At 36.6% G+C, this 16,683-nt stretch overlaps 1 protein-coding gene across 1 annotated transcript in view; it reads left to right on the forward strand.

The window, feature by feature from the left end:
* The window catches only part of Cd226 (CD226 molecule), a 72,248-nt gene extending 64,345 nt beyond the window's left edge, over nucleotides 1-7,903 (forward strand). Inside the window, exons 6-7 of the mRNA XM_074069661.1 lie at nucleotides 157-214; nucleotides 3,946-7,903. Of these exons, the coding sequence (XP_073925762.1) occupies nucleotides 157-214; nucleotides 3,946-4,059 (172 nt within the window). The 3' untranslated portion in view covers nucleotides 4,060-7,903. The remainder of the gene's footprint in view (nucleotides 1-156; nucleotides 215-3,945) is intronic.
* Nucleotides 7,904-16,683: the final 8,780 nt, after the last annotated feature.

Here is a 16,683-nt window from a genome sequence, read left to right on the forward strand (position 1 = left end):
ATGTTACATATGTATTCATGAAGCAATTGTGGGTGGCCATGACTACAATTTACTAAGAGCATGTGGGCTGGGGAAATGGCAAGGATTGTAGTAGTTGAGATGATGCTAATTCTGGAGTATAGTATCTTAATATTCTCTATTTAACATGTATTTTAGAAGGAGAAGGAGACTGATAAATGTACCATTTCAAGAGTCTTGGGATACACAGAGTAAGGTGAGCTCACTCAGAATTGTCATTTTTTTCTTTTATGATTTATAAATGTCTTATAAATTCAGTCTGTTTTCCAGTTAGGGAATCTTATTACTTTATTTTCCATTAAATAATCTGTCCATGCAGTTGCTTGTAATTTGAGTGTCACCTGTTTGGGGAAACAGTTATTCTCTGAACTATTCTCTTATGGTTAATACAGTTTGACACAAAGGTTTTTATAAACACAAATAAAGGAGCATCATGTTGACATAATAATAGTTAAGGCTATGCTATGCTTTACGAAAATCTGTATTAGTTTCCTAAGGTTGAATAATAAGCTATATAAACTGGGTAGTTTAAATTGGCAGAAATATGTGCTCTCATAGGTTTGGAGGGTTGAAACCCAAAAAGAGCTGTGAAGAAGATGGCTGCTTCTTGGGGTGAAATCCATTCTATGCTTCTCCCCAGTCTCCTGAATTGTTTGTAGTCCTTGGCAGTTCTTGGCCTAAAGACACATCTCAAAATTGTTGCCTTTGTCTTGCCTCTGCCTGTGTGTCCGTGTGTCTTCCCTTTTTACAAAGACGCTGATCACATTGACTCCCTACTATCACCACCTCCTCAAATGCAACCTTGCATCAACATTACCAGTTACATCTGCAATGATCTTATTTGATAAGATCACGTATGATCACATAGTGAGGTTCTAGGAAGGATGTTAATTTTAGGGGGACACTATTCAACCCAGTACAGAGCACACCATTATTGTTTATGTCATAAGGTTATTGTGAGGATTAAATTAAACTACATAAATGACTCAGAAGCATATCAAGCACATAGAAGAATATAATGCATGACACTCATTACTACTACTGCCTTTGAATTAATCTATGAATTAATAAGTATTCAAATTAGATTTTAAGACTAAAGAACTTTCTTTTGGGGTGAGCTATAAAATTTCCTCCTCACTCCATTTTGCTCTGTCCCATACTGTTTAGTTTAAAATACAAAAACTTCCTTCTGAGCATGCAGATAGGAGATTGCTTATTTTCATGTTGTCTCCACTATGTCACTTATCCCTCTTTTTCTGTGTGTGTTAACTTTTATTTAGTTATTATTTATGTTTTTGTTCATTTATTCACATGTGCATACATTGTTTGGGTCATTTCTCCCCTTCTGTCCCCCTCGCCCACCAATCTTCCCCTCCCCCACTCGTCCCCCCTCCCCCACCCTTTGTTCCAGGCAGGTCCTGTTCTGCCTTTATCACTGATTTTGTTGAAAAAAAGACATAAGCATAATAAGGAAGACAAAGTGCTTTTGCTAGTTGAGTTAAGGATAGCTACACAGAGAGATTCCTACTATTGCTTTTGTGTACCCATGTGTTACGACCCATGTTGACTCAACTCTAACTGCTTTACGTTGGTTCCTGATCCCTGCTCACTTTTTAAAAAAATATTTTTTGTTATTGTTGGATGGGGGGTAAATTGTGACATTTACCAAAGTTCTTACAATATATCATAGTTGAGTTCCTTCCCCTCCATCATTCTCCTTCATCCTCCTTTCCCCATTCTTGGAGCAGTTTCAACAGGTCTCATTTTTCCATTTTCATACATAAGCACCTAATATTTCCACTATATTCACCTTCCTACACTCTTTTCTCACATCCTCCATCCCACTGGTACCAAACAGGACCTGTTTTACCTTCCAGTTCTCTGGTTTTGAAAAAAAAAAAAAGACGCTTTTGCTGTATAAGATAGCTATACAGGGAGCTTCGTTGTAACATTTTCCATGTACATATGTGTTATAACCTGAAAGAATTCACACATCCTTTCTATTTTTCTTTCTACTTTAGTCCCTTTCTTATGGTGATTTCAACAGGCTTAAAAATTCTATATTCATTCTTGTGTAGAAAGTGCACCAACCATATTCACCTTCTTAACTTCCTTCTTTTACCCTCCCTCTCTTGTATGTGAGCTCCCGTTGCATGATCTGTATTTCATAATATTTCTGTATTTGTATTAGTTCTATTCCACATAAAAGAGAAAACATGTGGCCTTTGGCTTTCTGAATCTGGCTAACTTCACTTAAGAGGATGTTCTCTAGTTCCATCCATTTACCGGCAAACAACAAAATTTCATTCTTCTTTGTGGCTGAATAAAATTCCACTGTAAACAAATGCTATTTTCTTAATCCACTCATTAGTCATGGGTAATCTTGGCCCTTTCCATAGCTTAACTGTTGTGAATAATGCTGCAATAAACATGGGTTTGCAGATGTCTTTATTGTAACCTGATTTACATTCCTTTGGGTATATCCCTTGGAATGGTATTGCTGGATCATCTGACAGTTCGATTTTTAGTTTTTTGAGGAGCCTCCATACTGTTTTCCATAGTGGTTATACTACCTTGCATTCCCATCAGCAATGTATGAGATTTCCTTTTCCCCCTCATCCTCATTAACATTTGTTATGTTCTTGATGATCATCTATGCTTCTTCAGCGCATATTTTGTTTGTTAAATTTTACAATAAAACATTGTTGTTGCTTGAATGCTTGTGTCCCCCTCCAAATTCACAGGTTGAAGTCTTAACTCCTCTTCCTCCCATAGTGATTGTGATAGGATGTGGAAGTTTCTGAGGTGATTGATCATGAGGGTGGAGCTCTCTCGAGTGGGATTATTGCCCTTATTGGAAGAGATACAAGGGCTTGCTTCTTCTCTTTGCTTTCTGCATAAAGACTGACCACTGGGAGAGGAAAGCATCTGCAAACCAAGAAGGAGACATTTGATCTCACCAGACATTTGATCTTGGACTTGGGATCCTGAAAAACTGAAAAATGAATGTTTATTGTTTAAGTAACTTACTTAGTTTGTGCTATTCTATTAAGCAGGATGAATTATGACATTTTCTCAAGTGCTGTCCAAAATTACATAAATTTTTCCTCACTTTAATTATTTGCACTTTAATTCTTCATGTTTAAAAAGTCATGAACTAAAAAATCTCTGACAATCCACTATTCAGAATTCTTAATAACTATCAGTTTAACTTTTTCTATTATTAAGTAATTACTCTTTGCAAATGTTTTTTTCTTTCTTTCTGACTAACTCATGGCATGCTTCTTTCATCAACTGCAGAATCAATAAACCTTGCCTTATTTCATCTGTTACTTTAGTGCACAATAAAATAACTCTCTATTGTGCTCAATTTTTGGATTCCCTTGTTGTACTTGGCCACTTACTCAAGCCAATCCAAGAACAAATTTGTTAGAAATTTTTATGAAAGAAAGATAGAGTTTAATATTTTCTTTAGAAATGATGTTATGTATTCATTAATCTTCTCTACCCTGATCAAGTTACATTGACCACTTGTATGGGACAGAAAAGAAGCATGTGGGAGAACGACATGTGTGTATGTGTGTGTATGTGTATAAATATATATAGAGAAATAGAATCAAAATAATCTTTCTTAGCAAAACTACCTACCATTAATGGAGGGGGTTCTGCATTTAAACAGGTAATTCTTAGCAAAATGTACAAACCAATAATCTAGATTAGATTTATTTTCATCTCATTTAGAGTCCTGGAAATTGAGAATGTGGCTTATAATTGAAGTTCCACATAATAACGGGAACGTTCTATGCAATTATTTATAACTTCAATTTGGCCGATATCATGGTCAAATTAGGAGATTTATATTGACTGTCATCATTGGCTGTTGAAATAAAAGGAAATATTAACATTGCCTGCTGTTTATTTTTGTAGATAACCAATAATTTTAGAAGTGCCATGCCTACCAATCAAGCCATGGATGATGCAAAAGAGGATATTTATGTGAACTACCCAACCCTTCCTCGAAGACCAAGACTTAGAGACTAAGCTGTTCCCATTATCTGAACACATTAATGATGATTATTATGGACACGGATCTTTATCCAATTTCTTCCCACTACCTAATGTTTATTTCATTTCATAAGGAAAATATTGCATTGCCTATAGAACATTCATAGCAGAAATGTTTCATGAAACCTGAATCTAATTAGTTTATATGTGAAAGGAAACTTCCTAGATTTATGTAACAGAATGATCCAAAGGAGGCCAAACTTCAGACAAGGGTTATTGACCAGGGCTTTCACGTTGTGTCTAGAATTATGTATGGGCATAGACTGGCTTCTGGATCCCTCCCACAGTGTTGGATCCACTTCTCTGGTGCTGTCCTAACTCTCAGACTGGCTTCCTCTTGTTTTTCCAAGATGGCTGCCAACAAACTTTTGGCAATTCAAAAACCCTTGCCTCTGTTTGGTAGAGAGTTTGCTTCTCTAACACAGTAAAGAAGTTTGGTTATTTGCCTATCATTCTGCAGGGATCATGGCCAGAAAGGATGAGATGACTTAAGATGGTAGGGCCAAAGCACATTACTAAGCAATTCAATGTATTGTTAAAAGAAGGAAAGGGCCTGGAACCCAGAGTGGTTATCAATAAACGTCAACTTAATGACATGCTGGATATCTCCTGTCTCCCTTCTTCTGGAATCTGCTCTATTAACATATTTCAGAGTAATATCTGGCAATAGAATAAATGAATCATTAAGAAGAAGATAAAGGGACATCTCTTTCCTTTATAATCCCAAGTAAATTTATCTCAGATTCTATATGGAATTCTTTCCACCACCCAGTGTTATGAACAAGTATTTATGGTCCAATAAATAAATAACTTAATCATTTTAAATTATTTTTTCTGCCTTTTAAGAATTATTTTTGATATATAAATACTATCAGTCAGGCACTAGGCATTAAGTTTTAAAAATTATAATTATGTGAAACTTGAATATATGAAAAGAGGATGACAGGTGGAAGTGGTGGTACAGGGCAGTTGGGTAGAAACTTGAGAGAGTTTGGAGAAGATATAGAGAGAAGTAAGGAAGGAAAGGAATAAAAAGTAGCAGGATACAAAGGGAAACTTCTGCTCCACAGTTTGAATCAAGACAGGCCTCCTGACATCATTGACAATCTTAAGTATTTAGAGACCATACCTGATATTGTATGAATTTTAGTTGTAGGAAAACAATAAAAAATATTTGTGAAATTGCATAAGACTGCTGGGGTCACCTTGAAACCACAATGGTCATTATCAGACAGAGTGATCATTCACTTCTAAAATATTGATTGCTTGTATCTCTAGGTCTCAGAAAAATCATCTTTAAAAAACTCATTAAAAGAGCTTCAAGTTGTAGAGTTGTAGCCTTCATGATAGTGTTAAGTGAAACAAATCCAAATTGTCATATTGTCTACCCAGAGTCCAAACTATGATTTACAGTTTTAAAGTAGTCAATGGAGATTTTATGATTTTTAAACCTTAAATACCATGCATGCCAAATAGTACAATTATTCTGTGAGTTACAGAAATTCAGAAGAAGAAAAATAAAACTGACAGTTTTTTAGTTGTACTTATATGTATGGAAGATGTGTTCATTTTCATTTTTACTATGTTTGCTTAAAGATCTTTATATTTGGATTCATGAGGTGTTTCCAAAAATATATTTGTTCAGTAAGGTTGAAGGGCAGAAAACAATCTATTGTCAGATGCATCAAAGATTCTATGACTGAATCTGTCCGTTTCCATGGTGAAACAAATAGCATCATTTGTAAGGTAAACTATTTCTTTTTCTTAAAAAGTTAAAGACAATCAAAATGTTACTTTCTGGAAAATTCAGATAAGCAAATTCTCAATGATTAATATGGTGAGAAGGAAGACATTTCTACAGTAATGTTATAATGGGAAACATAAATCCCACTTTAATAGAAAATAATTACCTGAGGTGACAGACTTCTGGAACACCAGTGTGCAACACCCTCAGAACATTTGGAACTTGACTCTGGTTCCATGGGCATTTTAAGTTTTTTAAAAAATCTCTCACTCAAAAATAGTTGTGAGAACTATTTACTCTCCTTCTTTCTACATGCACTTCCTCTGCAGAGTTTGGGATTTGTCCAGGAATTTGGGACTGTCCTGAATGCAGCTAAAGCTTCCCTAACCTCCCCTGCTGCTCCTCCTGCAGTCAGCCTTATAAATTTCCTTCATTTCTTGTCTTTCTAGACACTTCGTGAAACACTTTCATTGTATCCTGGTGTTATGCCTAATTCACCAGAGCTTTGAAACTCTACCGTCTATATATTTTTTCCCCTAAAATCTTTTGTGCTCATTGTTCTGGTTGTTACCAAGGAAACAGATCAAACAGACCCCAGAATAAAAGATGAAGATTAGAATTGAAATACATTATGTTTTAAACCCTTTTTTATAAGGTGCTGCTCTGGAAACCAGATACTTTCTTAAGTTATTTTTACCTATATAATTTATATTGATTTATAATACAACATTAAATAAAATCTTCGTTTCCTTTGAATGCTGTTACTTTAATATTTACATTAAAGTAGCCAATTAAAGGCACTCACTGTCTGATAAAGAAAGTTTGTTAAATGCCATTAGCGGGGATACAGTTCTGTCATGGAAAAGACACATCTTTATTAACTTAAAATGACTTTGTATTAACTATGTTATTGTTAGAGAGACCGTTGAGCTTTGGTTAAAGGTCTTTATGTATATTGAGAAAATAGAATACATATTTCTTTCTTATTTTGTTTTCTTTTTTGTGGTGCTAGGGATCAAACCTAAGTCCTTGAGCATGCCAGGTGAGTGCTGTATCACTGAGCTATGTCCCCAGTACAGAATATATATTTCATTATTAGTAATTATGCTATGAATGGGAGGCAGGTCAGTGAAATAAAATTTTTCATTAGTAAAATTCAGTTCATAGAATGTCTTAAGTTAGTTCATTACAAAAATACTATCCATATTAAATACATTGAGTATCAATTCAAAACATAAAGTAAAATAAAAATAATTTTAGTGGATTTGCTTTTATTTTAAATATCCCAGTGATGTTGGTTTATATAGAACTGTATTAAATAAAAATTACAGCTGTTTTACAGTATTTTTCCCAATTAGGAGAGTCCACATTGTAGTTAGAGATTAGTGTAATCAAATGCTTTCCCTTGACTTATATAATTTGTTATATTTTGTACTGTTTATATACAGTTTCAGTAAGATTAAAAGTATTATAGAACAAAGATACTTATGAAATATAGATGGAAATGCTAAATTGTGAGTACAAAATTAACCTTTCCACAATAGTGATGTATGAATGTCTTTGAAAGACATAAAATAATATAAACATGTGACATCATTATTTTATCATTATTAGTTTGTTTACTATGAAAATGTGATGTCTAGATAAGGTTGACTTTCGCATTAGGTTTCTGTTTCAGTTACTGTGTCTTTCCTTTGGTCTGCTCATTGGAATTATTTCAGCCAACTTGTTTTTTAAACTTCTCTATTGCTAGCTTCCAGAATTAACTGCAATGATTTCTAAGAAAACCTTTATAAATCCTCAAGATTAGTTTATAAATTATATTTCTCTAGAGTCAAAGCACTATGTTGGAAGATACTGTTAGAAAATGTTTTATTTGGGGATATGTGTGAAAAGTGTCTGAGATAATCCTGGTTTGGTGCCTACAGTCTCTGTTTAAGTAAGTTATATGGCTACCTTATTTAGAACACTTTCCAGTTTTATTCTCTAGTTATCTGAGATCCTCAGTTTGTATGAAATACAAATTTGTCTCAATGTATTGTATTCCATTGGATAAATAAAATATAGTGCTCTAAATGTCCAAGTAAGAAAGATGATTTTTTAAAATACAAAACTGCTAATTAAATGCCACAAAATTATACTGAATATAGTTTGACCTAAGAAATCAGTATTATTAAAGGAAAAAAACAATGGGTAGATGGGGCCAATCTTCAAATAGTGAGGGCTCATTCAAGCCTGAACACCCTTGAGTTTAAAATATCAAGCAAAAGTTCCCCAAATCCCAAAGAGTGACGCCTTGTGATACATTGCAAGCCACATTTGTAACACACAAGAAGCTCTGATGAATTACTTTCTTTACTCTTTAAATTTTAAATATCTCAATTGCTTTTGTATTTTCCTTGGAATTCATTCTGAAGATGAACTCCTTATTCAATCACATATTCATTACAACCTTGAACCCAGGTATTCAAAGGTACCTGTAGTGACCTAGACTAGTATTCTTTAATCAGCTGCCTTGGGCAAAACTTCCAGAGCTCCAACCTCTTCCCAGTGCTGTTGAGTTTTCTGATTCACCACTTTTGGGGTAGCTTTAGTTGAGATGGTTTACTTCTCTTTTTATTTTACCATATGAGTTACTGGAAGCAAACTTTGATTGTTTCTAAATCTCTCATGTTAAAAAATGTACAAAAAAATTTTTTTAGAGCTTCTAGAGACATATTTCTGGCTTTCTAAAAATTTAAGATATTTTGCATATCTTTTTGATCATTCTTTGAATGACTATTAGCAGTTAGCTATTATAAAGTTGGGCTTTTTGCTGGGCGCAGGTGGATCATGCCTGTAATCTTAGTTACTCAGAGGCAGAGATCAGGAGGATTGGGTTTTGAAGCCAGCTGGGCAAACAGTTCATGACAGCTTATCTCAAAAAAAAAAAAATCATAAAAAAGGGCTGGTGGAGTGGCTCAAGGTAGGCCCTGAATTCAAAGTAAAGTTGGGATTTTGACAAAATTATGTTTCTACTGTGTAGTATAATTTTCCAAGAGAATTCTTATATTTTTTCCTTTGAGTATTCAACAGCTTCAAGAGGGTAGCAGGAACAAGGTCAATCTAAATTGACAATGAGAAAAACTAAATGCAGAGAAATTGTGTGCCAAATTGTGTCATGGACGCTTAACTAAGACAGGAAATATAATTCTAAGATTTGTTTCTTTTTTTCTATATTTTTCTGGGTTTGAATTGTTCAAAATGGAGTTTGCAGGAGGCCTGGAAGAATGATGGGTCATGTTAGTCAGCATGGTAATGGGAAAATGGAGAGGCCTGGCAAGCCTCAGCCTTTCCTCTCTCTATTGTGTGTCCAGTTTTTCCTGACTGATTACCCTGTTGGCCAGTTACAGTTCTAGCCATCACTTTATGTTGACTGCAGAACCACTCAGTGGTCACAACTGTACTAGAATCTCTTTCATGGTTCTCTTCACATCAAAGCAACAAGATACAATGTATGCATGAAAAATGAATAAACAAATACCTAGGAATAAACTTAACAAAGGATGCAAATGACCTCTACAAAGAGAACTATAAACCATTGAAGAACGAGATCAAAGACTACAGAAGATGGAAAGAACTCCTGTGCTCATGGATTGGTAGAATCAACATAGTAAAAATGGCTATACTACCAAAGGTAATTTACTTGTTCAATGCAATTCTCATCAAAATCCCAATGACGTGGAATCTTAGTGTGGTTTTAATTTGCATTTCCTTTATTGCTAGAGATGGTGAGCATTTTTTCATGTGTTTTTTGGCCATTTGAATTTCTTCTTTTGAGACCAGGCCATGAAGAGGAACGAAATGTTATCATTCGCTGGTAAATAGATGGAATTGGAGAACATCATTCTGAGTGAGGTTAGCTTGGCCCAAAAGACCAAAAATTGTGTGTTCTCCCTCATATGTGGACATTAGATCAAGGGCAAACACAACAAGGGGATTGGACTTTGAGCAAATGATAAAAGCGAAGCACACAAGGGAGGGGTGAGGATAGGTAAGACACCTAAAAAATTAGCTAGCATTTATTGCCCTTAACGCAGAGAAACTGAAACAGATACCTTAAAAGCAACTGAAGCCAATAGGAAAAGGGGACCAGGAACTAGAGAAAAGGTTAGATCAAAAAGAATTAACCTAGAAGTTAACACACGCACAGGAAATTAATGTGAGTCAATGCCCTGTACAGCTATCCTTATCTCAACCAGCAAAAACCCTTGTTCCTTCCTATTGTGGCTTATACTCTCTCTTCAACAAAATTAGAGATAAGGGCAAAATAGTTTCTGCCAGGTATTGAGGGGGTGGGGGGGACAGGGAGGGGGTGGAGTGGGTGGTAAGTGAGGGGGTGGGGGCATGGGGGAGAAATGACCCAAGCCTTGTATGCACATATGAATAATAAAACAAACAAACAAACAAAATCCCAATGACATTCATCACAGAGATTGAAAACTCTACCCTACAGTTCATTTGGAAACACAAGAGTGTGAATAACCAAGGCAATACTGCCCCAAATGAGCAACACTGGAGGTATCACAATACCTGACTTTAAACTATATGACAGAGCCATAGCAATATAAACCAGCATGGTACTGGCACAAAAGCAGATATGAAGACCAGTGGAACTGAATATAGGACCCAGATATGAATCCACACAGCTATGCCCACCTTTTTTTTTGATAAAGTTGCCAAAAACATATGATGGAGAAAAGAGCCTCTTTAAAAAATGTTGCTGGGAAAAGTGGTTATCTGCTTGTAGAAAACTGAAACTAGATCCATGCCTATCCTGTTCTAGTAACAATTCAACGTGGATTAAGAACCTTAATATCAGACCTGAAACCTTGTAGTAAGTACAGGAAAGAACAGAGAATACACTGGAAGCAATAGGCAAGGACTTCCTCAGTAGAACTCAAGTAGCTGAGGAACCAAGAGAAAGGAGGACAAATGGCACCATATGAAATTAAAAAGCTTCTGCACAACAAAAGAAAAGGTCTATAAACTGAAAAGACCACCCATAGAGTGGGAGAAAATATTTGTCAGCTGTACATCAGACAAGGGACTGATAACCAGAAAATACAAAGATCTCAAAAAACCTAAACTCTCCCCAAATCAATGAACCACTGAAGAAGTGGGCAACTGAATTAAGCAGAACTTTTTCAAAGGAAGAAATCCACATGGCCAAGAAACACATAAAAAAATGGCCATCATCCCTGGCCATAAAGGAAATGCAAATCAAAACCACACTAAGATTCCACCTCACTCCTGTTTGAATAGCTATTGTCAAGAACACCAACAACAACAAATGCTGGTGAGGTTGCGGCGGGGAAAAGTAACCCTTATACACTGCTGGTAGGAATGTAAGCTAGTATAACCACTTTGGAAAACAATATGGAAGCTTCTTAAAAAAGGAAACATAGATCTGCCATATGATCCGGCAATCCCACTCCTAGGGATATACTCAAAGGAATGTGATTCAGGTTATTACAAAGGCACCTGCACACCCATGTTTATTGCAGCACTATTCACAATAGCCAAGCTATGGAAACAGCCAAGATGCCCCACTACTGAAGAATGGATTAAGAAAATGTGGTATTTACACACAATGGAATTTTACTCAGCCACAAAGAAGAATGCAATTCTTTCATTAGCAGGTACATGGATGGATCTGGAAAACATTATCTTAAGGGAAGTTAGCCAGGCTCAGAAGGCCAAAAATCACATGTTCTCCTTCAAATGTGGATTATAAACCTCAAAAAAAGCAGTGATGTTATTGGACATGGATCACACACTAAGATGAGAACATGCAAGGGAGGAATAGGAAAAGGGAAGGAAACCTAAGACTTGAATGTGTTTGTGTAGAGGAGTTATTAACGTAATCTTAAACTGACAGAGGCCACTATGGGAAGGGGACCAGGAAGTAGTGAAGAGGTCTGGTAGAGATGAACCAATGTGGGTTGTAATATACAAGTGCATGGAAGCAACACCAGGAATCTCTCTGTATAGCTATCTTTGTCTCAAGCTAGCAAAAATGCTATGTTTTTCTTATTTTCTCTTAAATAAATTTGAAGAACAAGAGATGTAGAACAGGTTCTGCCCGGAATCAAAGGTGCAGATGAGAGGGGGCCAGGAGGAGGTGGCCCAAACAATGTAAACACATTTGAGTAAATTAAGAATGATAAAATAAAAAATAAAAACAAATGTTTTAAAATTTTCCTTGACAATTCTTTGAGTTGTGGGTTATTTTCACTGTGTTGTTCAGTTGCTCTGTTGTTTGGGATTTTCCTCTTCTCTCTATAGATTTGTAATTTAATTCCATTATGGTTGAAAAGTATCCTCTGCATGAGTCTATTTTTTTTTTTTCTTTTTTGTGGTATAGACGCACCATGCCCAGAGTTTTTTCCTTTGAGATGAGATTTCTCAAACTCTTTTGCCTGGGGCTGGCCTTGAACAGCAATTCCTCCTGATGTCATCCTGCACAATCTTAGCTCTCCATGTAGCATGGATGACAGGTGTGTACCACAATCCCAAATGTGGATTAAGATGGGATCTTGGGACTTTATTGCCTGGGCTGACCTCGATCTGCAATCCTCCAGATCTCAGCCTCCCAGTAGCTAGGATTACAGGCTTGTAACCAGCACCTGGCTGATTCTATTGTTTTAAATGTGCTATGGTGTGCTGTATGGCCCAGAATATGTCTGTCTTGTACAATGTTTCATGTAGTCTGAGAAGAATGAGCACTCTGCTGTTGGATGGAATATTCTATAAATGTCCATAACTGTACAGATGAACTACATGCTTTTTGATTTCACATCTTCTTAATCTATCACATATTGACATGGATGTTAGCTCTCTGAAATTTAATTAGATTTGTTTAAAAAAACTTGCAAACCTCAAAACACAACACGGTACCTAAAATGAACATTTAATAGATATTGGAAGAAAAAGGAATTTATTAAACCAAATGGTACTCCAAGGACGTTCAGTGAACAAAACTAGACTACAGATGTCTCCCTCCAGACTTTACCCACTTCCTCTCCAGAGAGTGTGCTCCTTACAGGAAGAATCAACTCTTACTTCTGAATTCCAGCTGTGAGAAGATTCAATTAATGCTTTTTAAATGGAATTCTGAAACAGGAGTTTTCCCCTTTGATTACCTTATAACTAAAGTTTGCAAGTATTCAGAAAAGTATTTGATATTTAGATCTCTGCAATTCACACATCCACAGAAAGAGAAAATGAGTGACAATATTCACAAGCATATTTGTTTTATATGCAAGTTTAGGTCAAAAGAGGAATAGAAGTTTTTTTTTTTAAGAAAATTTAAAAATGTCCAAAAAACACATGAAAAAATGCTCACCATCTCTAGCAATAAAGGAAATGCAAATTAAAACCACACTAAGATTCCACCTCACCCCTGTTAGAATAGCCATCATCAGCAACACCACCAACAACAGGTGTTGGCGAGGATGCGGGGAAAAAGGAACCCTCTTACACTGTTGGTGGGAATGTAGACTAGTACAACCACTCTGGAAAAAAATTTGGAGGCTACTTAAAAAGCTGGACATCGATCTACCATTTGATCCAGCAATACCACTCTTGGGGATATACCCAAAAGACTGTTACTCCAGAGGCACCTGCACATCCATGTTTATTGCGGCACTATTCACAATAGCCAAGTTATGGAAACAGCCAAGATGCCCCAGCACTGACGAATGGATTAAGAAAATGTGGTATCTATACACAATGGAATTTTATGCAGCCATGAAGAAGAACAAAATGTTATCATTCGCTGGTAAATGGATGGAATTGGAGAACATCATTCTGAGTGAGGTTAGCCTGGCTCAAAAGACCAAAAATCGTATGTTCTCCCTCATATGTGGACATTAGATCAAGGGCAAACACAACAAGGGGATTGGACTATGAGCACATGATAAAAGCGAGAGCACACAAGGGAGGGGTGAGGATAGGTAAGACACCTAAAAAACTAGCTAGCATTTGTTGCCCTTAATGCAGAGAAACTAAAGCAGATACCTTAAAGCAACTGAGGCCAATAGGAAAAGGAGACCAGGAACTAGAGAAAAGGTTAGATTAAAAAGAATTAACCTAGAAGGTAACACCCACGCACAGGAAATCAATGTGAGTCAATGCCCTGTATAGCTATCCTTATCTCAACCAGCAAAACCCCTTGTTCCTTCCTATTATTGCTTATACTCTCTCTACAACAAAATTAGAGATAAGGGCAAAATAGTTTCTGCTGGGTATTGAGGGGGGGAGCGGGAGGGGGTGGAGTGGGTGGTAAGGGAGGGGGTGGGGTCAGGGGGAGAAATAAACCAAGCCTTGTATGCACATATGAATAATAAAAGAAAAAAAAAAAACAAAAAAAAAAAACCACACTAAGATTCCACCTCACTACTGTTAAAATAGCCATCATTAGCAACACCACGAACAACAGGTGTTGGCGAGGATGCGGGGGAAAAAGGAACCCTCTTATACTGTTGGTGGGAATGTAAACTAGTACAACCACTCTGGAAAAAAATTTGGAGGCTACTAAAAAAATCTAAACATTGATCTACCATATGATCCAGCAATACCACTCTTGGGAATATACCCAAAAGACTGTGACACAGGTTACTCCAGAGGCACCTGCACACCCATGTTTATTGTGGCACTATTCACAATAGCCAAGTTATGGAAACAGCCAAGATGCCCCACCACTGACATCTTAAGAAAATGTGGTATCTATACACAATGGAATTTTAAGCAGCCATGAAGAAGAACGAAATGTTATCATTCGCTGGTAAATGGATGGAATTGGAGAACATCATTCTGAGTGAGGTTAGCCTGGCCCAAAAGACCAAAAATCATATGTTCTCCCTCATATGTGGACATTAGATCAAGGGCAAACACAACAAGGGGATTGGACTTTGAGCACATGATAAAAGCGAGAGCACACAAGGGAGGGGTGAGGATAGGTAAAACACCTAAAAAATTAGCTAGCATTTGTTGCCCTTAACGCAGAGAAACTAAAGCAGATACCTTAAAAGCAGCTGAGGCCAATAGGAAAAGGGGACCAGGAACTAGAGAAAAAGTGAGATCAAAAAGAATTAATCTAGAAGGTAACACACATGCACAGGAAATCAATGTGAGTCAATGCCCTGTATAGCTATCCTTATCTCAACCAGCAAAAACCCTTGGTCCTTCCTATTATTGCTTATACTCTCTCTACAACAAAATTAGAAATAAGGGCAAAATAGTTTCTGCTGGGTATTGAGGGGGTGCAGGGGAGAGGGAGGGGGTGGAGTGGGTGGTAAGGGAGGGAGTGGGGGCATGGGGGAGAAATGACCCAAGCCTTGCATGCACATATGAATAATAAAATAATAAAAAAAAGAAAATTAAAAAATGTATAGAATTCAAATAGCAAGAGATGATTTTGGGGTTCTTTTTAGACTATGCTATCTAATAATATTCTGTGATTAAAAAAAGTAGTCTAGCCAGTTGCCTACGGCTCATGCCTATTGTTCTAGCTACATAGGAGGAGGAGATCATGAGGTTTGCAGTTCAAGACCAGCATAGCAAGATTCCATCTGAACCAGTACCTGAGGGCAATGGCAGGACCCTGTCCTCCTATTTACATGACAAGCTGAGATTGGGAGAATCACAGTTCCAGGCCAACCCAAGGAAAAAGTTCAGAGGACTCATCTTAATCATTAAGCTGGGCATTTTGTATATATCTGTTGCCTGTCACCACAGTAGCTGTGGAAGTGTAAATAGGAGAACCATTGTCCAGGCTGGTCCAGATCAAAAAGAGAGACTCTATTTCCAAAATAACCAGAGAAGAAAGGGCTGGAGGCTGGCTCAGGAGAGCTCCTGCCATGCAAGGACAAAGCCCTGAGTTCAAATCCTAGTACTACCACACAAAAAAAGAAAGACAGTGGTGTAATAAAAGAGAGGGAAGGACAGAGGAGAAAGATGGCAAATTTATAGACAGCTTTAAGCATTGAGCATGGAATTTAGAAGCTAGAAAGGATGGTCTCTCTTGCCTTCCTTTACTCCATTATTTCTAGCTGTTGCCATGTTTCTGAAGGGAAGCTATGCACCTCTTTGCTAGAAGAACCAACTTCTACTATTGATGCATCTCAAAAGGAATTAAAAGAAGGAGAGAACAAAGATTAGGAAAAATTGCATCCTGTTATTCTTGCTTTGGAGGTAGCAGGGAAGCATTTGGTGACTCACCCACCAAAATATCCTAAATATTAGGATATTTCACATTTCCATGAATCTTTAGCTATTCTATTCAGTTCTTGCTCAAACATTTATTTTAATAATTTACCACATGCTATAAAATTAAAGAAGTTTGACTAACATATTTCTTGACTAACTTGGAAGTAGAAATTGCTGGTTTCTTGTACATTGTAAAAATAGCAGAATAATTGTTTTGGGGCCGTGGCCTGTGATATATAATTATTAAATATCTTCTTTGATGCAGCTCTAAGGTTCATCATTAAAGGCACTTTCCTCAGTAAAATAGTCCCCTTGATTTTAATAGTGATAATGGGGAAAGAAAAATCCATAAAGTTCACATTACCAATTTGTTATAGAAGTGGCACAAAAAGTCATATTCAAAATAAACTGTGTTTCATTCACAGAGATTGGGTGCTTTCTTTACTAATTGCCATTTTCAAACTTGTACTGGCGGCACAGAATTATACTTTCTTCACATACTTTTTTTGGGTCCATGTCTTTGGCTAGATATCCTCGTGAAGGATACTTGAATACCATTGATCTCTTGATTCAGGGTTCCTAATCCATTTTGGTTTCTCCCATAT

This window comes from Castor canadensis, chromosome 4 (assembly GCF_047511655.1).
Source record: "Castor canadensis chromosome 4, mCasCan1.hap1v2, whole genome shotgun sequence".
In the NCBI taxonomy this organism is placed as follows: Eukaryota; Metazoa; Chordata; class Mammalia; order Rodentia; family Castoridae; genus Castor; species Castor canadensis.